We start from the raw sequence: 26,475 nt of genomic DNA, 5'->3' as shown, positions 1-26,475 counted from the left end.
ATCCTTCATTTTCTGTCTTCGCCTATCACATCCGTACAACGACACTAATTTTCATACCACGTGCATTTTTGAATATCTCTCATAACTTGAAATGATTCATCCGCCGCCGCCGCTGCCGCCGCGCGAGGGAAAAGAAAAAAAAAAAAAAAAAAAAAAAAAAGAGCCACCATTTTCTCTCCCTCCCCCCCCCCTCTCCTCCTCCTCCTCCTCCTCCCTCCCCCGAAAGAATTCACTCAGGCGCACACGCTCCTCCCCTCACTTAGCAACCCGAGCACGTAGCAACGGCTGAACCAATGGGCGCTTATTCTGGAGGTTCCACCGACTGCGGTTCCTTAGCAACGCTGTGGAAAAAAAAAAAAAAAAAAAAAATTCGCGCTGACGTCCGTTCTGTAAGGGAGTATTATGGTCTGTCGGGAATTCAAGAGCGGCTGGGACTGGAGGAGAACCTCTTAGCGTCGAGCTAACGGTAGGCTAGCACCGGAGTAGAGGAGGAGAAAAACACAACAACCACAACATGGAGCTGTCCGCCGTCGGGGAGAGGGTGTTCGCGGCCGAGTCGATCATCAAACGGAGGATAAGGAAGGTAAGGCCGGCTCTGGACGTGCGGACGGGGGCTCCTGAACACAACAAAAAAACAACAACAACAACAACAATAAAATAAATAATAACGCAGCGCAGAAGCCGCAAAGCTAACCGAGCGGGTTGTGTTTTGTTTGTGATGGCACGCAGGGTCGCATCGAATACCTCGTGAAATGGAAAGGCTGGTCTCCCAAGTAAGTCGTGCATTATTATTAGTATTATGTTTTATATATATATAAATATATATATATATGTATATACACCGTCTCTCTCTCCGGCTGTGTGGCTGCCGTTAGCTCGCCACAGCTAGCGGAGTGAATCCGAGGTGCACAAACACGGTTTGGAGACATGTAGCTTCGCGAGGCTAACGGCGGTCATCCACACGGAGGGTTGGCAGCTCTCCCCCCCCCCCCCCCCCCTCTCTCTCTCTCTCTCTCTCCCCCCTATCTCCCCCCGACCCTTCCTCCTCCTCCTCCTCCTCCTCCTCCTCCTCACCCCCCCCCCCCCCCCCCCCCCCCCTAGTCTAAACTTCACGTTTTTACCCCCGCAGATACAGCACTTGGGAGCCGGAGGAGAACATCCTGGACTCTCGCCTGTTTGCCGCTTTTGAGCAAAGGTAAATAAATAAATAAATAAATAAATAAATAAAAAGCTGCGTGGCCTTCACCGGGGTGCGAGAGAGAGAGAGAGAGAGAGAGAGAGAGAGAGCCCGCGGACGGTCCGGTGAAGAACCGCGGCGGGTTGTCCTCCTCCTCCTCCTCCTCCTCCTCCTCGGTGCACTTTGCTCCCCCGTCGCACTCAAAATGGGTGTCCTGTTTACTGTTCCTCTTCGCAGGGAGCGGGAGAGGGAGCTGTACGGGCCCAAAAAAAGAGGACCGAAGCCCAAGACGTTTCTCCTCAAGGTACGTTCAGCCTCGTAAGCCCAATTCACATGTTATTTCTAAATCATGCCGCATTCCCGTGCATGCGTTTACACGATGTGTTTTGTGTGTCGCGGTATCCTAACTGCTTGTCACGGTGTGTGTGTGTGGGGGGGGGGGAGGAGGAGGAGAGGGGAGGAGAGGGGGGGGACAATAGTATTTTAAAATGCTTCCTTCAATGATGCTTAATTGTGGATGTTGAGAACAGCCCACCTGTAAACCGATGTGTATTCAGCCTGCTTGTGCTGATTTGGGTATATACGATGCATATCGCGATAATTCTTCATATAATAATAATACTAATAATAATTAAAAAGCAAAATCCTATCGATGATGACGATATACCGACTTGTAATGACATCATCCATTAGTGGCTCTGTTAATACAAAATCGGACTTCCTGTTGTTGTTTACAAACAAAAGAACTGACAGATGAATTATGTTTACACTTTTTTTTTACTGAATATTTAAAGACAAACTCGCCTATATAGCTATTACACTTATTTTATTGCGATGATGTGTTCTCGAAATAAAATATTCTCAGTGTCGTCAAGAATTTTGTCATAGCAGAAATTCCCTGATATAGTGTGATAATATTTGAGGAGCACATCACCCACCATTCACGTGTTTATACTTAAAGGGGCTTTGAGTACTTTAAGATCTTCTTGTGAAATGTCTCGCTCACAGTTCTTTTTTATTTCTTTGTAAAATTCCCTTTTTTTATTATTATTATTATTATTACCATCATTACATTAAGATCCCAAAATGCTCCTGTAAATGCGATGTGGTCGAGATTTAGAGCAGCACGGCCCGATGCTTCGGCTTTTCAGGACGGCGAAGCGTGAAAATTGCTTAATGACCAACAGTTTGTCTTGAAGAAAAATACCAGAATCTCCGCTGACGGAGCCGTTGTTAAAAATGGGTTCGCGAAATGTCTCCTAAAATACTGACATGTTGAAACGTGTTGGTGACTCCGTACCATGCAGTTTCCGCCTGATTTAAAATGACAAATACGTTCGGCACCAGGCAGTAGGCCTTTTTTCATCACTTCCTACATGTTACAAGAGGAAAACGAAAAGTTAAATTAAACCAACGAAGAATGAATGAATTCCTTTCAATGTCAGGCTGCCTGATTGTCCAAATGCCTTTTAAGTCTTGTAAAAAAAAAAAAAAAGAATCAAAACAAAACAAAATGTCAGACTGAGTAATTCTCCTCTCGTTTTCTTATTTTTCTAAAAGGCTCAAGCCAAATATAAAGCCAAGTCCTACGAGTTCAGGAGTGAGGCAGTCCGAGGGATGCACATCTCCTACCCGACCCCAGAGCCCGTGGTCACCCCGAGGGCCAGGGAGGGCCTCAGGGCCGTCGTCCCCACCATCTTCCCCCCGAGCACCGTCAACCGCGGAGAGAGCGTTCGCGTCCGACCGCCCGAGCTGAGCCCCCGCGACCACCAGCCGTCCGCGCTGCACCAGGTCGGAGCAGACGGACTCCTCCACGTCCCCAAAAAGAGAGGCCCGAAGCCCAAGCCCCGCTTCAAGGACGGCGGCTGCGTCTCCGAGCCCCACAAGAGGAGAGCCGAGGAGCCGGGCGGCCACGGCCCTCACAAACTGGGCAAGTTCCAAGAGGGCGACGAGATGCGGCTGGTCAAACTGGCCCACAGACATCCAGAGAACCACAAATACCACCATCACCATTATCACCATCACCACCACCACCACCCACACAGCCGGGGCATCTCCGGCGGGAGCTCGCACAAAGCGCTCTACTCGGACCGCGGCCCGCTCACGCACAGAACTGACCCACACAGGACTAAGGACGGCTCCGGCTACCTGGCGCCGGCACACTTCAAGCACCGCTCCAGCCCGAGCCCGGCGGGCCTGAGCCGGCCCGCTCAGCCGCCGAAGATGGAGAAGCCGTACTTCCTGGACAGGCCGTCCCCGACGCGGCTCGTCGACGACCCCGACGAGGTGACTTGGCGGCCGTCGCTCGGCAACGCCGAGAAGGTCCTGGTGACGGACGTGACCACCAACTTCCTGACGGTCACCATCAAGGAGAGCAGCACCTCCAAGGGCTTCTTCAAGGACAAGAGATGATCCGCTCGGGTGCCGAGACCCGGATCAGAACCTCTCAGAGGTTCGGAGGACGTAGCGGGAGATTATCACGCAGAGCAGCTTTTGTATGTAATGTTTAAAGGCAAATTACATAATGTGCATATGTATATATATTATAAAGTCGGACATCTATTTAATGTATTGACCAAATCAAATGAAGTCCATTTCCCATCATGCACTGGGGTGAACATGAGTCGCATGTTTCCACTGCAGCCGGTGGCTCCTTTCTGTACAGAGCTCGTGAATTTTACTATTTTGCAATTATAACTAACTAGAATGTATTTTTTTCACTCTGAGCTGCGGCTCGTCGACACCGACAAACGAGGCGAAGCTCGGAAATGAAATTCAGTCTGCGGATTGAGTTATTTCTCCATCGTTTGAACCGATTGGACTGACAGGTCCCGTTCAATTCAGCGGGACGAATATTTAAATAATTTTACTCAAGCACTTTGAATTCAGAAGTATTAAAAAGAATAAGTCTTTAATAAGTTTTTAATGTCTAACATTTCTAATTATGAACTAAATGATTAAATTCAACACCCACTTTGAGAGAGCTTTCAGCTGTCTTTCTTTTCATTAACATAGTATATTTTTCATTTTTCATAGAAAACCTCCATAAAGCTTTGATGTAACAGGATAAAACAGTTGGTGTCAATCTGCTTTTTAGACGCTTTTCAATAAATCATTTGAATTTTCTCACTTCTTTGTGTTTTATTGTCACTTTTTATTGCAGCAGCTTCGGCCTGGAAGGGAACATCTGAACCCAGGAATGACATTTAATACAATTCAATTATTAGGACTATTTTCTTATTCATTGAATATATATTACTGACCTTATTTTATTTGGATATCTTTAAAAAGAAACACTCAATGAAAAATTTAAAAAACAAAAACAAATTCTGCAGCAGACTTTAAACGCTTCAGTTGAACCAGTGAAGCCCTGCAGCAGGCCCGCGCGCATTTTACTGTCCTGTTTTTTCCTTCATGCACGGCCGGCTCAAGGCCCGCGGACCCGCTGTGATTATTTAATTTGAACGTGTCCTTCGTGCATCTTAAATACTGCTTTTTATATTCCGGGTTAATTCAGTAGAATCCTCCCAACAGGCCCCAAGCGGCTGTTTTCGATTCCATTTATTCTATTTCTCAAATCCATTTCTGGCATTTTAGACAATGGCTGCATTTGTATTTATTTATTTTCCTGATCATTTCTGTGTTAGTTGACGGAGTTTATGCCGAAATGCGTTTTTTTTTTTAAAAAACATCTTTCAGGGCATTTCACTGCGTTACACTGCGCTCCCCGTCTCCTCTGAATAAAGGCCGGTGTGTGTGTGTGTGTGTGTGTGTGTGTGTGCGTGTGTGTGTGCGTGCGTGCGTGCGTGTGCGTGTGTGGACTCTTTTCACCGCACTTCGCATCGCGGCTCGTGACACTTGCGGATCTGATAACTGACCATTTATTCATTAGACACGCGCGCACTTTACGCAAACGGGAAGCACCGTCTTTTCTTTCTTTTTCTTTTTCTTTTTTTAATCAAAATAAAATAACCGAAATGAAATGTTTAGTGCGTTTGAACATCTTTTCAAATATTTCTCTCTTTTAAAAAGCGATGCAATATATGAATTTAGAGTAAAAACGGAGGTTTTATCTCATTAGGTTTCAGTTAACTAAGGAAATAACGCCACCATCCTGTGCAAATGTTGTGACGCGCTAAAGCGGAATACAGTACGCATGCGTACGGTTAAACGTCTCCCAGAAATAAAAGAACCAAACGATTGGATTGAAGGTTTATGGCCTTCTTCTCATATTCATGCTCACCAAAAAAAAAAAAAAGATAATAACAATGAAACAAATGCTACTCAGAATGAATGATTATTTATTTTTGATTATTAAAAAAAAAAACAGTCTGACACAAAACTAAGAAAGCAGAAGAAGAATTTTCTGAAAAAGATCAAACTACAACAAGATAGCAGTTTATGTCTTTACGTGGTCAGAATATGAAGGAAAAAGCAAAGAGGAATTTCTATCTTCTCATTTTTAATAGTTTTCAGCGTCGCCGGGTCCATGTTCAGTCCCTCCTGGTGTTTTTTTCCTGCAGAGAGATGAAGATTGAAGATTTTAAATATAATATAATATCATCAGGCAAAGTGACACATGAGGAGTGAATTAAGCGTTGCAGCAGCTTTCAGAACAGACAAGGATATTTGGATATTTATCAGAGGAGCCCATTTGAAAATATAGATGAATAGAAGTTATTATATATCTAATAAATTCATTTATACCGTCCAGTAAAGAATGAATGAGCCGTATTCATAAAACCCTCAGGGCTCGCCTTCGCTTTCCCATTTTTATTTTTTTTTCTATGTAAACAGAAAAAAAAAAATCGGAAGAGTGAACTCGAGTGATGTTTTTTTCATTTTTTTTTTTTTCATTTTTCACCAGCTTTGGCTGTTGCCATGACAACTGAACGCGCAGCTATCATCACACATCGTCAGTGACAGAAATGTTGAACTAACTGAAACGCCGATGTTGAAACTCGACTTTGAAACGACCTCAAAAGCGAAACGGAGGATGTTAAAAACACGCCATGCGACTCCGAAAGCATGTTTTTTGCAGGTCGTCTGAGGTTTCCTGTTGTGCTACGCAGTCCTGATACAATCAGAGAAAAACAGGAAGAGAAATGACTCAGCGGCACAGAGAAACCAGCGACAGAGAGACAGAAAGGTATTTTCATGGAGACGTGCAGGTTCAGATGATCCACTTTTTCCAGGCCGTACAGGGAACGCCACTTCTGATGGCAGTCCCGAATTTAAAGAGACATCTGTCCCTCCGGTTTGTGTGAAACGCTCATCGATGCCCGTGTGGCTGCAAGTGTCGTGTTCACGTACAGTGTTTTGCGGAGACTCCGGGGCGACCTTCTTCAGACCGGGTGCCCGTAGTTCCTGTCGCAGCGGGGGGGGCAGTGAGGGTTCATCCAGTTCTCCATGTTGGTCTCCTGGGCCCGCTGATCCAGAGCCTGCATGTGCAGCAGGTGCTCCTGGGAAGAAGAGGCGCATTTAATGGGATGCGAGGCGAAACGCAACGACGCGAGATGAAAATACAACGGCAAGGCAAAAAAAAGAAACACGAGGGAGCTGATAGACGTGCAGTTCACTCGTGAACGTGAATCTGCTGAGTCGGGTCCGTCCATCTTGCAAGTCACACGTGAGACCGGGGGAAAACTCGGACTCTGACGTCCAAGTATTCAAAGCGTGAAAGTGCAAAAACGTACGAAACAAAACTTCATTGGAATTTTCGCTTTCATTTTCTCCCAAGTCAGAAACGGAGGAAACGAAACAACCGACAGATCTGTCGTTTTCTATTCTGACGAATCGGATTTAGGAGGTTAAAAACTGGACTTATGAGAAATAAAGTTCAAGTTCAGCTAAAAATGACCTTCAATTGCACAATGACTGAATTTTTAAAAAGCCTTTAAGGTTATTTTACCTAATATGATATCTTATTGAACTGTATTTTTGTTGCCTTGGTTTCCTCACAGAAAAAAAACCCCACAAGTTTTCCCAAGTGATCACACGTATGACACATGTTGCAACATATGACAACATAGGGAAAATATGTTTGTTCTTACCCTCGTGATTTTGTGCACGAGGTTTAATATATTTTGGGTTTTTTTTCATGGCACTTGATCCCTTGTGGATCTGAAGCTTCATTTAATTTGGCCTGTCGACTGAAACCAACACTTCCCAAAAATTTTACTAATTTAGAATAAAATTAGAAAAAAAACATCAATCAAATTATGAAATTCGATTTTGTTGTTGTTGTTATAACATGTAGAGTAAATAAACAATTGTACAAATATTCACAAAGCTGTAAACAATTCATTTAATTTATTTCAATATATATTAATTTAATTGTTTTCACAACTTTATAGGTGTTTATTCATCCGTTTGTAAATAAATGCAGCTCTCCCTGTGAGGCATCAGATTCAACGATACAGCAGTTGAACTTCTATATAAAAAACAATACATCTTATTAGTTTTTAATAGTTCTAATGACAGAAATGTTCATGAATACTTTAAATATTATCTTGCTATTTATGCAGCTGACAGATGCCGAACAGGACGGTGAGAACAACACGTTGCATCATGGTCCGCGGTGTTCCTCTTCTGGGTTTTTTTTGTGGTTTTTTTTTTTTTTTTTTAACGTCTCGTGCTCTTATCTCAGACCGGACCTTACCCTCATGGGCTCGTCGGGGTGTCCGGCCTTCACCGGACGGTCCTGCCTCTTGCTGCGCAGCAGCTGCTTCGCCAGACTCTCCTGGATGACCCGGTTGGCATCTGAGTGACACATCAGAGGTGGACTGTCAATGTTTACTCGCGCGTCTCGTGATACGACACTTCCAACGTACTCAGCTGATGCTGCAGCAGAAGAGTCAACAGACTTGTGATTCGCCTCGTAGGTGTGAGTCAGTGTGTGTCGCTGCGGACGGTTTCGACCTCTGCCTCGGTTGTGTTGTTTTTTTGTTTTTTTTCTCGGAGGACACAGCAGCTGCTCTCTGTGCAGCTGGTTATTGGCTAATCAGGATAACATTCCTCTCAGTGAGCGCTGTGTTCGGACCCATGAATAAACCTCTCACCACTATCTGCCGCTGGTGAGCCAAGGCCGACCTGGTCTGTTTAGCTTCGGCCCACGTGAGGCTGTTCAACTCTCTCCCCCCCCCGCCCCCCACTCTCCCCCCTCCCTTCCCCCCCTCTCCACCGAGGGAGCGGCCCTGCGAAGTGAGGGCTCTCTGTCTGCCTCTCTGTGAACCCGGGCCTGTGTTAGGAGGCAGGGTGGTTGGTTTGGAAGGTAACAAAGTGCCCATTCATCCTCCTCGCTCCCCGGGGAGTCCAGTCTGTGCAGCACATGACCCCGGCAGGCAGCCAAGGCATGGCTCGCTCTTCCTCTGCTGCCAGATTGAGGGAGCTGCTCTGAAAGTGAACCGAGCTCTGTCAACACGGGGCCAGAGCTGCTGCTGCTGCTGCTTCTACTGCTTCTATTGCTTCTACTTCTATTCCTGCTGCTGCTGCTTCTACTGCTTCTATTGCTTCTACTTCTATTCCTGCTGCTGCTGCTTCTACTGCTTCTATTGCTTCTACTTCTATTCCTGCTGCTGCTGATAACTCAGCTGCTGCTTCTACTGCTGCTTTGACAACTACTGCTGATAATACAGCTGCTGCTTCTACTTCTACTGCTGCTGCTTCTACTTCTTCTACTTCTACTGCTGCTGCTGCAAAAACAACAACTATTGCTGCTTCTGCTGCTGCTTCTACTTCTACTGCTGCTGCATCTACTGCTGCTGCTTCTACTGCTGCTTCTACTTCTACTGCTGCTGCTTCTACTTCTTCTACTTCTACCGCTGCTGCAAAAACAACAACTATTGCTGCTTCTGCTGCTGCTTCTATTTCTATTGCTTCTGCTTCTACTTCTGCTTCTATTTCTACTGCTTCTGCTTCTATTTCTACTACTTCTGCTTCTAACTTCTACTGCTTCTATTTCTGCTGCTTCTGCAAAAACAACAACTGCTGCTGCTGCTGCCTGAGGCCTCACAGCAGCGTGGCAAAAACACTCATGGACAGTTTCCAACTGTCACTTTGAATTTGTTCTGTTGTAAGTTGTGGCTAAAAGCAAACAAAAGTAAATTAATTGCGCTTAAAAACTGAGTTGCTAGATACGTAACAGAGGTGAAAAAGACTAAGCTAAAAAAAAAAAAAGCAGCAACACAAATTTAGACATCGCAAAGAATTTCCTTCTGAATAATGCCACTACAACAAAAGAAAGGTGCAACAAAATCCCTTTAAACTATCCCAAATTTAGATAATCTGTTTCCCCCTCATCACATTTTCATTGTCTAAAAGTATAAATGTCCTGACTCTCTCACATCTGTAAAAAAAAAAAAAAAAAAGAGGCTGCAGGGCACAAAGGTTTGTTTATTTAATCCAAATGTCAGCCCATATTTTACTGTGACGGTCTGCTGAGCGTTTCTTACCTGTGTACGCGGTCAGCAGGACCACGCAGAGCAAAAACACCACCAGCTTCTTCATCTTCTTCACCTTCCTCTTGCCTGAGTCTTCTCTGCTTTGAGGGTCCTGACCAGAGTCCAGAGGGGGTGAAGGGGGAAAATTCCTCCTCCTCCTCCTCCTCCTCCTGCTCCTCCTTCACCTCACTCATAAACTGTCACATATACCGGCTCAGGTTACCAAGGAGATGTTTCACATAAATCACAGTTTATTTGACCAGCAAATAAATATATTTTTAATTCACATTAAAGCGCTAAAGGTGAGAAAATACGATGGATGAACAAGTAATAGCACTTCTAATGTAGGAGCTCTGTTGAATCAGGTGGCAGGTACGAAGCTGTCCGCTAGAGGGCGGTGCAAGCACAAAGAGAAGAGACGCTTTCGACACATTTTTAACATTTTATTAATAAATCCCCCTTCTGTTTTTTTTTTTCTGCCTTTATGAGCCTCAACAAGTCAGAACAACACGATGAGATAAACACGTTCAATAAAATTTAAAGGTAAATCCCACCAATCCTACGTTTAAAGGTGAGTTTACTTGTCAACAGGAGTGTGCTCAAGTCAGAGGAAATAACAGTGATGAGAGAAAACACTGAGGTGCATTGTGGGAAGTGTAGGATCCACAGTTTTGGGAGCGTGACTACAAGAGGGGATGACTTAACCGTTTTGATTTTGATTTTGATGTTGATTTTGACCATTTGACCATTTGACCATGGATCCCCTTTGACAATATAGAAAAATACATTATTTTTTTTCTTGCAGCCCTTAAAAGGTCAAAGTGAAAGTAGTCAAATAGTGAGAATAGTGAAAACACAGTGTCAGCCTGATGGTGTAAAGAGGTTGTTATGGAAACGGTTTTTGACACAAACAGATCTAATAGTTCACAAAAACTAAGTAATTTTTTTTTATCAGTCAGTCACTTTGCTTTGCGTTGTTAGCCTTGATGTGGTTTTTGCTTTGTGTTAGTCTTCTCTTCACGCTCACATTTTCCCTTTCTACTCATCAAATTTCTACACAGGTATCATAAAATCACCAAATTTATTTAGATTTGATGCATTTTTTTTTTGTGTGTTTAATTATAAGCAGTCCGCATGACAGGCTAATTTATTTTCTGTTTTATTGATTTTATTTCAGCGCTGCCTCAGAGCACCGCCGGTGACGCTCAAATGCTGACGTCATCGTTTCCGTGTTTGCTTCCCCCCCTCTGCCCCCCCCCCCCGTCCCTCATACATAATTCATGAGTTCCCAGTGAACTCTAATGATAATGTTTCCTCGGTTAATACCTGACACAGACAGCCGTGTTTCCCTTCAATGTGATTATGTAACACTCAATGAGCTCAACGATGCAGCGCAGAGCGCATGCGCGCTGGGGACCAGCTTTCTGCTCACCGTCAGAGATGATTTTTTTTTTTTAAACAGTGAGATGTCGCCTGTGGATACTTCCGTGTTTGCTCGAATTTCACCAGGAAACCGAGAAACAGCTGAGATGTTTCATATTTTAACCAGAGCGAATGACTTTAGTTTGAAAATGGCGTTTTTAAGGCTTTATTTTGTTACACTTTAACTGCTGGAGGTCTGCTATGTCGACTACTGTGCCTACAGCAGACTTCCCTGTGTATATATAATGTTTTCTTTCTGTTAAAAGGGAGTTTTTCCTTCCAGCTGTCACTGGTATGGGAACTGTTGAATTGTTGGCTTCCTCTTCATATTGTTGTTAAGGTTTTGTTGTGGGGAGACGATGTGATTCAACGCTATAAATGAAACTGAATTGAATTATGATCTATGGTTTAGATTTTATACTTGGAGTACGTGGACCAAATCCGACATTTGAGCTAATACTTTGCTTGTTATGATTTGTGTTTGTGGTTTTATATGCATCACTTTTCCGGCAGATTTCCAAACAATGGTTTTTGAAAATATTCCTGAGCCCATGCAGTTATTTCCGCTACAGATTTGGATTGTTTTTTAATGCCTGCCTGTCTGAAATGCTCTTTTTATACCCAATCATGTTACTGATCTGTTGCCAGGTAACCTAATTAGTTGTGAGATGTTCAGCCAGGTGTTTTTTTTTTTTGTTTTTTTTTAGCATTGCATAACTTTTCAGTCTTTTATTGTCCCGTCCCAATTTTTTTTTAAACATGTAGCTGGCATCAATGATCAACAATTTACATGTTGTTCTTGCTTTATTTGCAATTAGATATGGGTTTACATGATTTGCAAATGATCACATTCTGTTTTTATTTACATTTTACAGAGCGGCAAATTTTTTTTTAATAACAGTTTTATTTTAGGTTTCCAGTAGTTGATAGTTTAACCTTGCAGATAAAGATATAGTTTACAATTTGAATGGATTAAACCATTATACCAGTATAGATGAACAAATATCCGAGTTCAAATTACTTTCTCCCGATTTACAATCTATCAGCACAACTATTAATAATACAATATTTCAATTATATGAATATAAGATATATACACGGCTGGCACTACACGGATCTGTTCATATTATATATACATTATATAATACAATTAATAATATTAATAATACAGTTACATAGGCTATCATATAACATAACATGGAAGCGTCGGTATTCACAGCAAAACATTTATTCTCGTGGATAAAAACAGAAACTTCCTGTTTGGTTTTTAATACTCTCCCGATGTACGCATGCGCGTTTAGACTGCCGGTGAACTATCTTGACGCGTGAGCGCTTCTCTGCCGGAGCGACGTCAGCGAGGAGGCTTACAGGTCCGACGTCACGTTTGCGGCATCTTGTTTCTTGCTGGTTGAAGCTGGTGAATATTCAAGAGTGAATTCAGTGCCAGCGTGCTGCGAGCGTTGTGAGTGCGAAGATGTGTGTCGCCGGGAAACGTTCCGTTCTTCCCGTGTGCAGTCGGTGTACTTTACGCAGCTCTCCGCGTTACTGATTTCCGCTCTTTTTTTTTTTTAGCATCGGCCGTCGGTCGCGCCACCGTCTCAGCGGCCGCAGCGGCGATGTGCAGGGAGGGGGACGAGGCTCGGGACGACTGCGGCTCCCGGGAGGAATGGACGCTGCTGCTCTGGACCTCTCTGGCCGTCGTCGTCCCGGTCATCATCACGCTGTGGTGCAGCGCCCAGCGCTCCAAGCGGAAAACGCACATGAAGGACTTCTTCCGTAAGAGCAAGCACGGCTGGCACTACACGGATCTGTTCAACAAGCCCACCTACTGCTGCGTCTGCTCCCAGCACATCCTGACGGGGGCTTTCTGCGACTGCTGCGGCGTGTGCGCCGACGAGCAGTGCCTGCGCCGGGCCGACCGCAGCCTGTCCTGCAAGGAGATCATGGGCCCCTGCGGCCCCGACGGAGCCGTGGACCACCGCTGGGTCCGCGGGAACGTGCCTCTGGCCAGCTACTGTGCCGTATGCAAGCAGCAGTGCGGGACGCAGCCCAAACTCTGCGACCTCAGGTAGAGTTCAGCGTGCACAAGCAGGTCTGCAGCTGTGGGGGAAAAACATCTGGGTTTTTTTTTTTTTTTTTTTGCTCTTTTTGCAGCCAACCATCCAGATGCAGACTGCTGCATGAACCTTCTAATGTTTTCATAGCAAATGGAGTCTTTTAATCTGCCTTTAATTTGCTCTACTGGACCGCTGCTGCTCTCTGGCTTAAAAGGGTTTAATCCCGTGTTGTCAGATAGATGACACCGCTCATCCTGATCCCAATGGCACCTTTAACCCCCCCCCCCCCCCCCCCCACCCTCCTGACGTCAGACGCAGACCAGCCAGCCAGCTTCAGGGTGTTGCTTCCTTTGTGTCTTCTCTGATCTCTCTCGTCTGTGTGTGTGTGTGTGTGTGTGTGTGTGTGTGTGTGTGTGTGTGTGTGTGTGTGTCTCTCTCTCTCTCAGGTGTGTGTGGTGTCAGACCACGGTGCACGACGACTGCATGGACAGCCTGGCCGACGCCGACGCGTGCGACCTGGGCGAGTTCCGCAGCCTCATCATCCCTCCTCACTACCTCTACCGCGTCAACAAGCTGCGGCGCAGGCACCCCGAAGAGTTCAGCAAGGTGCCGAGAGGTCATGATCGTCAAGGCAGCGGCGGGGAACCTCGGACGCTCCCTCCGCACCGCAGGTCTTACGAGCTCTTTGTGCTTGTGTCTCCCGATAGCTGGGGTCGTCCTGCGGCGGCGGCTGGACTCCCGTGTTGGTCTTGGCGAACACGCGTAGCGGTAACAACATGGGAGAGGCTCTGCTGGGGGAATTTCGGACCATCCTGAACCCCGTGCAGGTCAGTCGGCAGCTGACACAAACCCCCCCCCCCCCCACCCCCTCCATCTTCTCGACCCTCCTCTCTCTCCGTTCGGACGTCGTCATTTGGTTAGTTTTCTTTGTTCGACCGGTCCGTCCTCTCCTCCGACCTCCAGGTGTTTGACCTCTCGGAGCTGAGTCCCTCCAAAGCCCTCCAGCTGTGCACCCTGCTCCCCCCCGGCAGCGTGCGGGTGCTGGTGTGCGGGGGCGACGGCACCGTCGGCTGGGTGCTGGATGCCATCGACGCGATGAAGCTGAAGGCGAGGGAGCTTTTCGTTTCTCATTTGCAAGCGTTCGCTTCCCCGTGCCGCGTTTGTAATGTCTCGTAATTTCCTGCGTCAGGACCAGGACCAGTTTATCCCCAGGGTGACCATCCTGCCTCTCGGGACAGGAAACGACCTCTCCAACACTTTGGGCTGGGGGGCCGGGTACGCCAGAGAGATCCCCGTGGAGCAGGTTCTCCGGAACATCCTCGACGCCGAAGTGGTCAAAATGGACAGGTGCTATTTTACAGACTGATTCTAGTATTTTTAAAAAAAAAATTTTTTTTTAATGTAAACGTTATTCCCCTTAGGTCAGCAAAAATAAGTCAGTATTTGCTCAGCAGAACTGTTCATGAAATCCTCTGTGTGGGAAGGCTTTTATTGTCGGTGCTCGGCCGTGCTTCATCTCTGATATCCGAGCTTTCTCCCTGCTTGTGTCGGTCTGGATTTTAACTGATCGCCTTTTTTTTTTTGTAATCATTTTCAGATGGAAAGTGCAGGTGGCTTCCAAAGGCCTCTACTTCCGTAAACCAAAGGTGAGTTCGAAGACTGCGGGATGTTTTGGGGGCTCTTCCTCCCCCCCCCCCCCACTTCTACGCGCTGACGTGTTTTGCGGGCCCGTCGGTCGACCCGCTGTAAATTTAAAGCGTCTCCCGGGATCTGGTCCCTCAGGTCCTGTCCATGAACAACTACTTCTCCGTGGGGCCCGACGCCCTGATGGCCCTCAACTTCCACACGCACCGCGAGAAAACGCCCTCCTTCTTCTCCAGCCGCATCATCAACAAGGTCGGAGGCTCTTCGTTTGAGTTAAACGGATCGAGTAAAATATGTCGACATAAACATTGAACGGGGAGACTCCAGGGGAGCCGAGTGCTCCGTTGTGACGTCTCCTTCTTGTCTTTTTTTTCCCCAGGCGGTGTACTTCCTCTATGGCACCAAAGATTGTTTAGTGCAGGAATGTAAAGACCTGGATAAGAGGATCGAGGTACAGTCAACTTCGTGCGTTGTGATGAAGCGTCATGCTAATTCTGGCTCTTCCCAGTTATACATTTAATTTCTTAAAGGGACGTTAAGACACGAATCTTGCAGCCTGTTTGTATTTCGTTTTTTTTTTGTGTAATTTGTTGTTTTCTGCGGGGTCTCGTTGGGAATTTAACGTAAGGATAAACGTCAGCATAAAGACTTGAGAGGATTTCACTTTAATTAAATATGAGCAAAACCAGTCGCTGCTAGACATCAACTTTTAACAAAAAGAACTGTTCATTCCTGAGATTAAAACTTAAACTCTTCTTTTAATGCATAATAATGTTTTTTTGTTTTTTTTGTTGGCTAAATTTATATATATGCAAGTTTCTTATCTAAACTTGAATATATAGTTCACGGGCGTAACCGGGGTGTCTTTGTGGGGTCTTCGATTCTGAGTTTAGGGGGATTTTCTTTTCTTTTTTTACAAAAAAAATAGTGGTTTTTATTTTAAAACTCGAGAATTTGGCATAAATATTGCGACCAGAATTTAATAACTCTCGGACATTAGCGTATAATCTAAACGGGAAAAGGGAGAAAGTGGAGAAAATGCAGTAAATCCAGATGTGTTTGTATGTGCGTTTTGTTTCCCCCCCCCCCCCCCCCCCACCACAGCTGGAGCTGGACGGGGAGAGGGTGGCGCTGCCCAGCCTGGAGGGCATCATCGTTTGTAACATCGGCTACTGGGGCGGAGGCTGCCGACTGTGGGAGGGGATGGGAGACGAGCCGTGCCCCCCCACCCGGTAAGACGCGCTCGGAGGGGACGTAACGACTGCTGCTAGCGTCGGGTTGATCCGATTTTTTTTTATTTTTTTTTTTAACGTGGGAACTGTCCTTTCCGGTGGTTGTATGGGTTGCTTTGAGTTTCTATGGCAACCAGAAGTGAGCAGCGTGGTGCTCTCTCTCTCTCTCCCCCCCCCCCCCCCTCCCTTTTTATAGGCTGGACGACGGTCTGCTGGAGGTGGTCGGCGTGTTCGGCTCCTTCCACTGCGCTCAGATCCAGGTGAAGCTGGCAAACCCGGTGCGGCTCGGACAGGCGCACACTGTCAGGGTGAGGCTACCACACACACACACACACACACACACACACACACACACACACACACACACACACACACACCCGGCCTTGCTTCCCGTTTTATGTAATCAAGCGGCCTCGGTGCAGCACTTGAGAATCTAATTGGACCTAATCTGATTAAGTCATATTCCCTCTCAGCTCCTGCATGCGCTCCCTTCTCCTCGCCTCCCTCTGCTCTTTGTGACGTCACCGCAAACCCTTAAAAATCCACGTTGCGCCGTCAGTGAGAACGCGAGAATAATCCTGCCGCCGACGCACGCAAACAAAAACGTCAAACTTCCGAGTGCTTTCAAACAGCGAAGACCTCCCATTATTTATCCTGGAAAGTGAGAGGACGTGTTGTGTTACCGTCCACCGTAGCGTGTCCGTGACGACCGCACGGAGCACGGCGACGACCTGATTTTACTGCTATTTGAAAACACGACATGGTACATGGCTGCTAGTGGAGGGTGAAGATTTTAACGTCACAATGGGAGTTGTGGATTTCTTGCATTTCTTGGCTTTTAAATTAGATTAAATCAAATAATACATTATGATATAAAAGCACACAGAAAAAACAAAAAACATGCACATGCTGTTGAATTGAAGCTGTTGTGATACAAAATGTGTGTTGAGTATCAATTTACTGTTGTTATTGTTCACATAAAATTAGCCGATTCGGCTGGTTTGGGTGGAGCTCACTTATGTGAATAAATGTTACTGAACACGAGGAGCTCTCACAGGAAAAAACAAAAGCTCGGAGACCCCTGATTTAGGATATTAATCGTACTCACTGTCACACGTAGATATATTAACGCAAGTAGAATAAATGTTCCTTAAAACTTTGGAAGGTTCTGAATTTTATTCATCGCGTCGTGCGGCGAAACTCGGGGCGGCGAAAAAAAAAAAAAGAGCCAAAAGCGGCGACCTGGTTGCTCCGTTTTAAGCTACAAAGCAATTTAAAGGGGCTCCATGTCGAGACCATTTTCAGCAAATAGCTGCAGGCGGGTGTTGTTGTAGCCAATGGCGACAGAGGTCGCCCGGTTTTTTTTTTTTCCCCCAAGCCAAACTACAGACTGCAGAAGAGATCTCAATCACCGTCGGTACAGTACGTGGCACTGAAGTGTCAGGATGTTTCCCTTCTCCTCTCCAGCTGGTTCTGAAGAGCTCCAAGATGCCCATGCAGGTGGACGGGGAGCCGTGGGCCCAGGGCCCCTGCACCATCACCATCACCCACAAGACCCAGGCCTTCATGCTGTACCACAGCGCCGAGCAGACGGACGACGACGAAGACGAGTCCAGCGCCTCCGAGGCGGAGAGCCCGACCCCTCACGACTCGCCCAGGCCCCCGGGGCCGGCCTCTGCTCGTGCGTGACGCCCCTTCCCCCCCCTCCCTCCGTCCCCCCCGAACATCACGTGACCCGAAGCTCTCCTTTTATCCTTTTTACAGCCCGAGTTTCCATTCAGCCCTCATCTGTGACCTCCTCTATGACCCTTTGCACTTCAAGATGAATACGTTTTTTTTCTGTGTGATGATTTCATTTCTTTTCTCTGGAGTTAGAAAGGTTTGTTTGGAAACGAGCTGGTGTGATTTTATTTTATTTTATTTTATTTATTTTTTTGCTCCTTTGTCTCCACACTCCCCAGATATTGTAACCCAGAGCTCAGGCAGTTCCCCTCCAGAACAGCGACAGTCAGGAGGAGGTGAATGTTTCAGAAAAAGATTGCTGTTTATTTGCACTGATCCCTCGTGCCATAGATAGTCTGTAGTGGACTGCACTGTATTTAGTTGTACTGTAGGCGTCGCACCCGCAGGTACCGGCGAGCCATTTTTAACACGGTGACCCATATTAAAGCCATTTCGGAAGCAGCGGCGGGTTGGTGAAGCCGTGACGCACGGAGGCGATGCTCGATTTCCCACCAAAAAAAATGTTTCACTCCACAAAAAGCACAAACGGTCAGAGGGAGAGTCGACGCCAGAGGACGTCGTGTGAAACGTCAACGTGCACAAACTATCTGCAGAATTCGCGCGCCTCCCGGCAGGACTGCCAACGTGTCGCCAATCGCCGGACGTCGATGTCCGTCCGTTTACTTCGTGATGCGCTGTCGGATCACACTTAAAAACTCCACGTGGGACTTCCTGAAAGAGCTGCAGGAAGCCGCCGGACTCGCTGAGGTTTATTTTGAAAGTAGCTGCTGTTCAGACGATCCGTTTTCACCGACGTGTAAGAACCCCCCCCCCCCCCCCCCCCTTTTGTTGTTTTTTTGTTTTTTTCCCTCTTCTTTACATCGTCCCTGCTGTTTACATATTTTGTGTTGCACTGTTTTGGCACTTACACTGCTTGAATACCTTACACTGTCTCGGACGTAGCTTAAAATAGATTAAAAAAAAAAAACACAACAACCCTGTCATGTTACTGCCGAGAGTATTAACTGCTGATGAGATTATACAGTTTTGATTTCCTGTCATTCGAGCAGCCGTCGTGGGTTTTACCCAGTAGTCACCACAAGGTGGCGGACTCCGTGCGTGTTTGGTGCAGGTGGCATCGAATCCTCCCCCTTGAGGTTTCTTGGTAAGCCTGTGCAGGAGGAAGTTCCTGTTTGTCTCTCTTGTGAGGAGAATGAGTTGCGGTGGTCCCGTTTTGTTGCTCAGAGCCATATTACAGAAGCGTGTTTGTTTTGTTGTGAACCTGCAGCCGACCTGCTGCTCCTGAGGCTGAACCGGGGTTCAGCTTTTTAGAACCCGCGTGCTGCCTAACGCTTTTGACTTATGCACCTCCCCTGGCAGGGAAACGCACCTCCACGGTTTTCATCTCCCTCTCGTCGTTTCACTGAATGTTTTGCCGTTCCACCCCGTTACCTTATCGTCCGCGTTTACCGGAGTCGTGCCCTTTGCTGTGTTTCACTGAATTCGCTTCGACGCAAGCGAGGTTTATTGGGAAGCTTTTAGCCACGCTAGCAGCACAAATCCAGTTCAGTTTTAGAAGGAATCTCATGATAGATGTTGACGGTCCTCATATTTATTAAGGATATTTGATGTCGTTATGTGATGCTCTCAAATTATTGGCAACATTTTTAAGACAGCAAAATGCTAATGTGTTAGCGCTCAGCTCGAATCAGATTTGGACTTGTAGGTATCAACCTTGGATAAAACAATCAGGTGTAATGTGAATGTCACCTCAAATTTGAGGAGTTCTTTACTGTCTTTCAGCTCTGTTCTGGCTGCAGCTCAGTCTCAATCACAGACTGTACATAAAAGTGTTCGTAGCTTCTGTCTCTGAAAAATGAGGCCGATGCAGAAGTGCCTTAAGCTGCAATACCACCGAGTGCCACTAGAGGTCGGCTCCAAAAAGCCTCCGGCTCCATAGACTCCCATTCAACTTCTCTCATGAAATTCAGACTCAATAAATATTTTCCACGAGTTATCTCGGGTGTTGTTGGCTAAAGCCGCTCCTTCTTATTAGTTTTCTGGCGGTCCGTCTGAAAATAATCCCGTTATTAATTAGAATTTGATTGACAGGTCTGTGGTGCAGTCAGGTTACGTCTATCGGTGGACGGGACGTAGTATTGTCAGATTTCCAATCAGATCCACCGCTCGCTGAGAACGTTTACCGGGAGACTGTAGAGACCGGAGCAGAACTAAAAACAGCCAGTGTTGTACATACAGTTGTAAGTTTTAGATTAAGATTTAATCAGGATACACTCACAGTTTACCATCTCTAGAAAATGGTTGTAGAGCTCGATCTTTGTACGACAACAATGTGTTGGATGTTCAGCTTGTTGCAAAGTAACCTAAAAATTGATTTGGCGTGACCAGACGGTCGTTTCTTTGGTGCCCCTCGGCCTTTATTTTGCCACAAAGATTTAACAACAGCTTTGAGCTTTCACGAGTTTGAAACCACCGAACATATAATGTCCAACGGTGCTAGCGTGGCTAATGAGGTTTACGAGTTTTTTTTTGTGAATGCTGGAGGGATGACTGTTGGCCGTGTTGATTGCTCCCATCTTATAGCTGACAGTTTATTATTCATCAAATCTTGGAAAACGCAAAACAGTATTTATATCGAGTTAAAATGGCAAATTGAGTGAAACGGAGTAGCTATCTTTAGCGGACGTTAAATAATTATCACTGGGCTTCTGCGTTCGGAATTCGATTCACGTTTCATTGTGTTTGTGTGTACCAAAATGCTTTCATTATGAATTAATGTATATTTGAAAATGCTTAACTTTTTGACGTGTAAAGATTAGAGAACGCTAGAGGCTCCGCAGAAAACATGGTAATCAACTTAATTTTGACTTCAATATGATGTTAATGGGAAGCCTTATATGGTAAAAAAAAATAAATAAATACAAAATACAAAGAAAACTCCAGGTGGGAGGAAATGAGCTTTTATTGCTAACAATCATATAACCATAGCTGTTTACAAAAAGTGCTTATGAAGAGGCTCGGGCGGATTACTGCAGGTGACACAAACGGATTCTGATTGAAATGAATGTAATGAAGCAAGCTTTTGAATTTGAAGACATTCCCATAAATATTTTCATATATAACTCCGGTGTGTCTGTGTTTTGATTAAATTGGAAGTAAAGAGAAGACTTGGTGGCTTTAAACTCGGGTCAGAGATCGCAGCAGTCACACACTAATAAAACCATCACACTGAAGTCACTGCGCTGGCACATGTTAATCATACACTAGCTTATCACCCAACCAGCTGTTGACTCAGCTGCTAGCACACCTATTGCACACACAAAATATGACCACATAAACAATAACACGCATCAATAATCAACAAGGAATGTAAGCAGGTCAATAGTATAATTTTCTGTCATGCAATTGATAATGTACAAAATCATATGACGCGCGAGTGCCTTCTTTGTGAATGCAAAATGCTGCAGCTTCTACTTAATTTTTAGAATGTGGATGGTGAGGATGTTGGTTTTTAGGTTTATCTTTCCTGGCTCCTCCTGAGGTGCTGGGTGGTCTTCTGTCTTGTCCTGAAGAAAAATAAACGACAACAACAACAACAACAAAAAAGAGTGAGAGATGTGCCACGTGTCAAACAGCACAAGTGCGTCAACAGCTGAATTGCTAAAACAAAGTAGTTTCCTGAAGTGACCTTTGTGCCAGTGAACTTCGGTCAGTGGCTCTGCAGACGGTCAGGTGCGACACATTTCCGACTTTACCTGCACACGTATTGTGCCTGCAGCTCATTTTAATGATGTCTGTTCCAGAGCTCAACACGATTGATTTCACAAAATAGTTCTATAAAAACAGGACGTTCTTCCGATTTAGTTTAATGTGCAGTGGAACGAACAAGTGACGTCTGTTAATTATTCATTTTTAGAAGTTATTTTGAGTAGCACACAAAAACATAAAACTTTAATTCTGGCTCCTTTTTGGAAGATTATAATGTTATTATTATTACTAATAAAATATGAGAAACATGTAGCCTTAGCCTGGTAATAGTGTGCATGACCAACAAAAAACATGTGAAATCAAATTACGATCTGCAGAAGAATATAAAGGTTATTAACATACTGTGGTGGGGTTGCTGGCTGGTATCCTTCTTCATGTCTGTATGTGGGAGAACGACAACATATTTAAAGACATTTGTTAGCACCGTATGCTCGGCGTTCAAGCGGTTCCAGTTGTAAAAACACTGTTGCTAGGTAACTGCAACGTGGACGGCGTCTAGAAGCCACAGAGGCTAACAATTTTCAAGCTAACATGGGGGTAACGTAATGCACGAAATACAAAGACACAGGGGGAAGGGATGAGGCCGTTGGGAAGATCAACATTTTTCTCAGACGTAACCTATTATCTAAGTTATGAAGACAAACTCTACGTGACTAAAATTACAATATATTAACTTAAAATCCAACTAAACATGAACTTCCATGACCTCTGACATTTCTGCAAACGTTAGCAAACACGTCCCAACTCGTGAACTTGAGGCTTGTAGAAAATATACAGTTCAGAAGTCAGGAATGCCACAAGAGTGCAGAATAATCAATATTTGTTAACCATAAAAAACACTTTTCAGATGTGTCCAATGACCTGGTTTGTTTCAAGAATACTTAACTTGAGTTACTTACTTAACTGTAACTTCAAATCAGGCTGAAATGGTCCAAACTTGTACTTTCACGGTGGATGAACAAAATTCCTTTCAGTATGAAAAGGTGATTCTGTTTTACCTTTGTGTTTGACTCCTGTCTCTGGCCTTTTCGGGGTCATTTTATGAGCTGGCTTACAGACGGTTTTCTTCTCAGTTTTTTCTGATAAGGTTTTCTTGATAGTTTCTTCTTTACATTTCTGAGGGTCTGAAGTTTGGAGAAAAGCTTAGCTACGTATGGTAGGTGTTCTATTTTACAACTAATTATGTCCATCATTTGGTCTTTTAATTTGTTGTTGGTTTGCTAAATTAATTCAAATTAATGTGTTGAATTGGTTTTTTTTTGCAGACCCGTGTTTGTGCATGATTTTATTTTTTTTGTTTTCTTACTTACATGTCTTTTGTCCCTCTGAAAAGTAAGGACCTCTGTATGATCCCTGTGAGTGGCCCTGTGGAAACATGGTTGGATTCCAACCGTGCGACTCGTAAAACATGGGAGTAGAAACCGGCTGGAACCACGGCTGGATGGGTGGACGACCTGGACTTTTGGACCTCTGCGGGTTTATTTTCTGCCTTGCAGGTGCTGGTACATTTAGAACAGAGAAGGTGAAATTAGAAGGTATACTGGGAATTTCATCCAAACATCAGAAATTTTAGTGAGCATAAAATGGCACATGAATTGACCACCAAAAATGTGTGTAAATATATATTCAATGTTTTTTAGATATTTATAGGTGCATGCACCTGTTTCTGGCTGGTTTCCACTACCTCCAGCTCCTTCTGGTCCAGAGACAGGAGCTTCTTTTTCACCTGTGCATCGTCACACATGACACGGAATATTAGACATGATGGCCTTTATTATACTTAAATAATAATACCACTCCAAATGTAAAATCTCCTACTGAAGTGTGCCTGCACATTTACCTGGTTTAGGTAAAGGTGATCTGGCCTCAACAGGCTGTTTGAAGGTCTCCATCAGACTCTCCTTCAAGGCAGTAGCGAAGGTCTGTCCTGCTATCACCTTCTTGGAGTCCAGGTTTATTCGAGGCATGTGAGGCTCAAACTTTACAACCCGAGGCATTTCAAACGAAGCCTGTGAGGAATAATGGAAAGTAAATATGTTGCAATGGGATGTGTTTCCCCCCCCCCCCCCCCCAACCGGCAACCAACAGTTACGTCAACCGTTGGTTTCTGAACGGCCGTTATGATGCCTCGATTTTCGGAATTTGTCTGGCACCATCTTGCTAGATCGGAGCAGGAAGTGACCATATTTGGACGAGCTGGGGGAGGAGCTAGCTGTGGATCTGACTGATCTGATTGGAAACCTGACGATACGACGTCCCGTCCACCGATAGCCGTAACCTGACTGCACCACAGACCTGTCAATCAAATTCTAATTAATAACGGGATTATTTTCAGATGGACCGCCAGAAAACTAATAAGGAGTAACTTTAGCTAACAACACTGAGATAACTGGTGGAGACATTTTATTGACTGAGAATATTATGAGAGAAGTTAAATAGGAGTCTATGGAGCCGGAGGATTTTTGGAGCCAACCTCCTTCTGTCTTATCTGGAAACTAAATATCAGTTTCCCGCCCTTTTCCCACTCCCCTACTTCACCTTGTTCAACTCACCTGTAGAAAAGCCATTGCTTGGGATTGACTCAGCAGACCGTTGATGTCAGCTTTGGCTTTTCTCATCCTCTCACTGTTCTCAGTGAACTTCTTACTGAGGTCCAGAAGTTTCGTCTGACCGATCTCGAGCTCGAGGTCCACCTCGTGTTGGGCCTCGCGTTCATCTTGAGCCAACATATCCCTCATCTGCTGGTACACAGCTGCCAGAGCGGTCTTTCTTTTGGTTGCTGCGTCCTGAGCAAAGATAAATACAGGGACAAGTATGTAGAAGTAAAGAGAAAATTAATGTGTCCTATTAGTAACAATTCATGATGTGCAATGTGTGAAAATTACCTTCAGCTTGCTCTGCAACTCATTCATTTGATACACAATAGTATCAGTCTTCTCGATCTTCTCGTCCAGCTGACCCAACTTGTCTTTGAACTCGGACTACAAATCCAAACACAAAAGCTTTAGTAGAGAGAAGTTTGGTACAAGACACTGCTAACTTTCTCATCACAGCCTCAGTGGAAGGCCCGGATTTAATTACAAACAATACTTTTTATAGTACATGTCCACCATCTGATTTATTAGACTGTTTTGGTTGGTTTGTGAATGGCCGTTATTGAAGCCTCAATTTTTGATTTTGGCTATCACCAAAGCACAGGCCTGTCAATGAAACAGACACGCCCCTCCGAAACATACCGCTTTTTGAAGCCTATTATCTAATTCATGATGGGATTATTTTCAGATGGACCACCAGAAAGCTAATAAAAAGAAGCGACTTCAGCTAACAACACCGAAATAACTCGTGGAAAACATTTATTGACTTTGTATTTCATGACAGAAGCTGAATGGGAGCCTATGGAGCCGGAGGCTTTTTGGAGCCGACCTCTAGTGGCACTCGGTGGTATTGCAGCTTATGGCACTTCTGGATCAGTCTCATTTTTCAGACCCCGGAAGCTACGTCCACTTTTATATACAGTCTATGGTTTGTACACGTAGATAATGTGTTTTCATTTCCTGTATGAATGTAAATATGAGCATAAAGGTTTGCTTATGATATCAAGTTTAAATATGGCAAGCGTAATAGTTTGATTAATGTATTTACACTTCTATTTTTTTCTGTTTTCAAATCTGTAAACCCTGCTTTTCTTTGTGCCCAGTTTACTTGTGAAATGTGACTATCTTGAAAACATATTTAAGCAACTGCTGGCCAACCATCGAGGCTACTACCAGTCCAGGTGTTCTGGATAACCAGCACACAAGCAGCAGGACTGAAGTGACGTCATCAGCAGGCGAGGCTCTCCAGACCAAAGTGCCTCCTCCAGGATCAACTTCCTGCTCTGTGTCTCATATTTTAGTCTCTGATCATGTATTGTTATTAAGTTATTGATTGCACTTCCTCAGATTCGGGTGTGTTTATCTGTTCTATCAGTTTTAAAGTGTAATTTAATGTTATGTGCAACATTGATAAAGGTATATTTCTTTGGTTTAAAAAAAAGAGGGGGGCACGACAAATTAATTACGCACGGGTCACCCACATGGTCAGCACATGTCCTGGATGTATTAATGCTCCCGTCAGGTGAACAATCACGCACCTCTTTCAGGGTCCTCTGCTCCTCGGGGGACGTGAAGCTGCAACCTTTGTGGGTCTGCTGCAGGCAGAGGCTGCAGATCGGACGGCTGTGCTGGCTGCAGAAGAGCTCCATCAGCTTGTGGTGGTCGGAGCAGATGCGCTCCGACAGGTCCCCGACGGGCTCACTCAGCTGGTGGAGGCGGAACACGGGGTTCTCCCGGTGAGGCTGTAGGTGCTCGTCGCAGAAAGAGGCCATACAGGTGAGGCAGGTCTGCGCCGCTTTCGCTTCCATACACGTATCGCAGCGTATGACATGCTCAGTCTTCTTCTCTGTTGCGGTTTCTTCTTCAAACAGGCTGGCTTTGCTCTTGCTCGACCTCAGGTTGAAGGTCTCCACGACGGTGCTGAGGACCGTGTTCTTCTTCAGTTCCGGTTTGGTGGCGAAGAGGGTCCGACACTGGGGGCAGCTGTAAGAGTCCTTCCAGCTGGAGAGCAGGCAATCCTGGCAGAAGTTGTGTCCGCAGGGGATGGTCACCGGACAGTCGAAGGTACCGAGACAGATGCTGCAGGTCAGCTCATCCTCCAGACCCAGCAATGACTCGCACAGTTCGGCCATAGCGTCACTTAATCTGAGGACGAGGCTGCGAGGCAGAAACGAAACTTAACCGTTTCCAATGCTGTTAAAGGAACACCAACCGGTCAGAAAAGTCGCAAAAACATTAAGATCAACAGTACTTCTTTTATAATTTTCTAATTACAATGCATGTAAAATGAACTATTCCTTTGAATTTACTCCCCACGTACCAGTGACAGCTGAAACCGGACTGATCGGATCTGCATCTGGTTGTGTAACAAGACCCGTGACAAACAATACTCCGCCC

At 45.2% G+C, this 26,475-nt stretch overlaps 4 protein-coding genes across 5 annotated transcripts; 2 read left to right on the top strand and 2 right to left on the bottom strand.

Annotated features, from left to right (window-relative positions):
- The first annotated feature begins 379 nt into the window (after positions 1–379).
- cbx8b (chromobox homolog 8b) lies at positions 380–4,310 on the top strand. Its single transcript, XM_069167937.1, has 5 exons — positions 380–583; positions 730–773; positions 1,130–1,195; positions 1,415–1,481; positions 2,738–4,310. Exons 1-5 carry the CDS (start codon positions 515–517, stop codon positions 3,587–3,589), a joined length of 1,098 nt encoding a protein of 365 aa, XP_069024038.1. The 5' UTR covers positions 380–514; the 3' UTR covers positions 3,590–4,310.
- A 1,151-nt stretch (positions 4,311–5,461) lies between these two features.
- cunh17orf67 (chromosome unknown C17orf67 homolog) lies at positions 5,462–9,734 on the bottom strand. Its single transcript, XM_069167441.1, has 4 exons — positions 9,631–9,734; positions 7,839–7,939; positions 6,491–6,639; positions 5,462–5,694 (listed from the first exon to the last, which is right to left on the bottom strand). The coding sequence occupies exons 1-3, from the start codon at positions 9,683–9,685 to the stop codon at positions 6,523–6,525; spliced, it is 273 nt and encodes a 90-aa protein (XP_069023542.1). The 5' UTR covers positions 9,686–9,734; the 3' UTR covers positions 5,462–5,694; positions 6,491–6,522.
- A 2,663-nt stretch (positions 9,735–12,397) lies between these two features.
- Positions 12,398–20,838, top strand: dgke (diacylglycerol kinase, epsilon). The gene is made up of 12 exons (XM_069166786.1): positions 12,398–12,502; positions 12,613–13,108; positions 13,544–13,703; positions 13,805–13,924; positions 14,061–14,204; positions 14,287–14,444; positions 14,695–14,743; positions 14,880–14,993; positions 15,121–15,192; positions 15,846–15,973; positions 16,170–16,281; positions 17,441–20,838. The coding sequence occupies exons 2-12, from the start codon at positions 12,657–12,659 to the stop codon at positions 17,660–17,662; spliced, it is 1,731 nt and encodes a 576-aa protein (XP_069022887.1). The 5' UTR covers positions 12,398–12,502; positions 12,613–12,656; the 3' UTR covers positions 17,663–20,838.
- Positions 20,661–26,452, bottom strand: LOC138208709 (E3 ubiquitin/ISG15 ligase TRIM25-like). Of its 2 annotated transcripts, XM_069166787.1 has the most exons (10): positions 26,399–26,452; positions 25,617–26,271; positions 24,370–24,465; positions 24,037–24,270; positions 23,325–23,493; positions 23,145–23,210; positions 22,795–22,983; positions 22,483–22,608; positions 21,827–21,862; positions 20,661–21,282 (listed from the first exon to the last, which is right to left on the bottom strand). In XM_069166787.1, exons 2-10 carry the CDS (start codon positions 26,208–26,210, stop codon positions 21,191–21,193), a joined length of 1,602 nt encoding a protein of 533 aa, XP_069022888.1. In that variant the 5' UTR covers positions 26,211–26,271; positions 26,399–26,452; the 3' UTR covers positions 20,661–21,190. The 2 variants fall into 2 exon arrangements, with proteins under 2 accessions (XP_069022888.1, XP_069022889.1); XM_069166788.1 differs by lacking the exons at positions 22,483–22,608; positions 26,399–26,452 and having other exon boundaries at positions 25,617–26,386.
- Positions 26,453–26,475: the final 23 nt, after the last annotated feature.

Source organism: Embiotoca jacksoni, unplaced genomic scaffold (genome assembly GCF_022577435.1).
Source record: "Embiotoca jacksoni isolate LCO1_2020_lvr unplaced genomic scaffold, fEmbJac1.0.p SCAF_4, whole genome shotgun sequence".
Classification (NCBI taxonomy): Eukaryota; Metazoa; Chordata; class Actinopteri; family Embiotocidae; genus Embiotoca; species Embiotoca jacksoni.
The sequence above is the reverse complement of the archived record's forward strand: the minus strand, read 5'-3'. Positions and strand labels throughout refer to the sequence as shown.

Coding starts and splice junctions, on each gene's coding strand:
- LOC138208709 (XM_069166787.1), bottom strand. CDS start 26,210: ATGGCCGAACTGTGCGAGTCATTGCTGGGTCTGGAGGATGAGCTGACC. Junction 24,271..24,369: donor AGTTGCAGAGCAAGCTGAAG/GTAATTTTCACA, acceptor ATCTTTGCTCAG/GACGCAGCAACCAAAAGAAA. Junction 22,609..22,794: donor TTCAGAGGGACAAAAGACAT/GTAAGTAAGAAA, acceptor TCCAAACTTCAG/ACCCTCAGAAATGTAAAGAA.
- cbx8b (XM_069167937.1), top strand. CDS start 515: ATGGAGCTGTCCGCCGTCGGGGAGAGGGTGTTCGCGGCCGAGTCGATC. Junction 1,196..1,414: donor TTTGCCGCTTTTGAGCAAAG/GTAAATAAATAA, acceptor TCCTCTTCGCAG/GGAGCGGGAGAGGGAGCTGT. Junction 1,482..2,737: donor CCAAGACGTTTCTCCTCAAG/GTACGTTCAGCC, acceptor TTTTTCTAAAAG/GCTCAAGCCAAATATAAAGC.
- cunh17orf67 (XM_069167441.1), bottom strand. CDS start 9,685: ATGAAGAAGCTGGTGGTGTTTTTGCTCTGCGTGGTCCTGCTGACCGCG. Junction 7,940..9,630: donor CCTGCTGACCGCGTACACAG/GTAAGAAACGCT, acceptor TGTGTCACTCAG/ATGCCAACCGGGTCATCCAG. Junction 6,640..7,838: donor ACCCCGACGAGCCCATGAGG/GTAAGGTCCGGT, acceptor TCTTCTTCCCAG/GAGCACCTGCTGCACATGCA.
- dgke (XM_069166786.1), top strand. CDS start 12,657: ATGTGCAGGGAGGGGGACGAGGCTCGGGACGACTGCGGCTCCCGGGAG. Junction 13,704..13,804: donor ACCCCGAAGAGTTCAGCAAG/GTGCCGAGAGGT, acceptor GTCTCCCGATAG/CTGGGGTCGTCCTGCGGCGG. Junction 15,974..16,169: donor GAGCCGTGCCCCCCCACCCG/GTAAGACGCGCT, acceptor CCCTTTTTATAG/GCTGGACGACGGTCTGCTGG.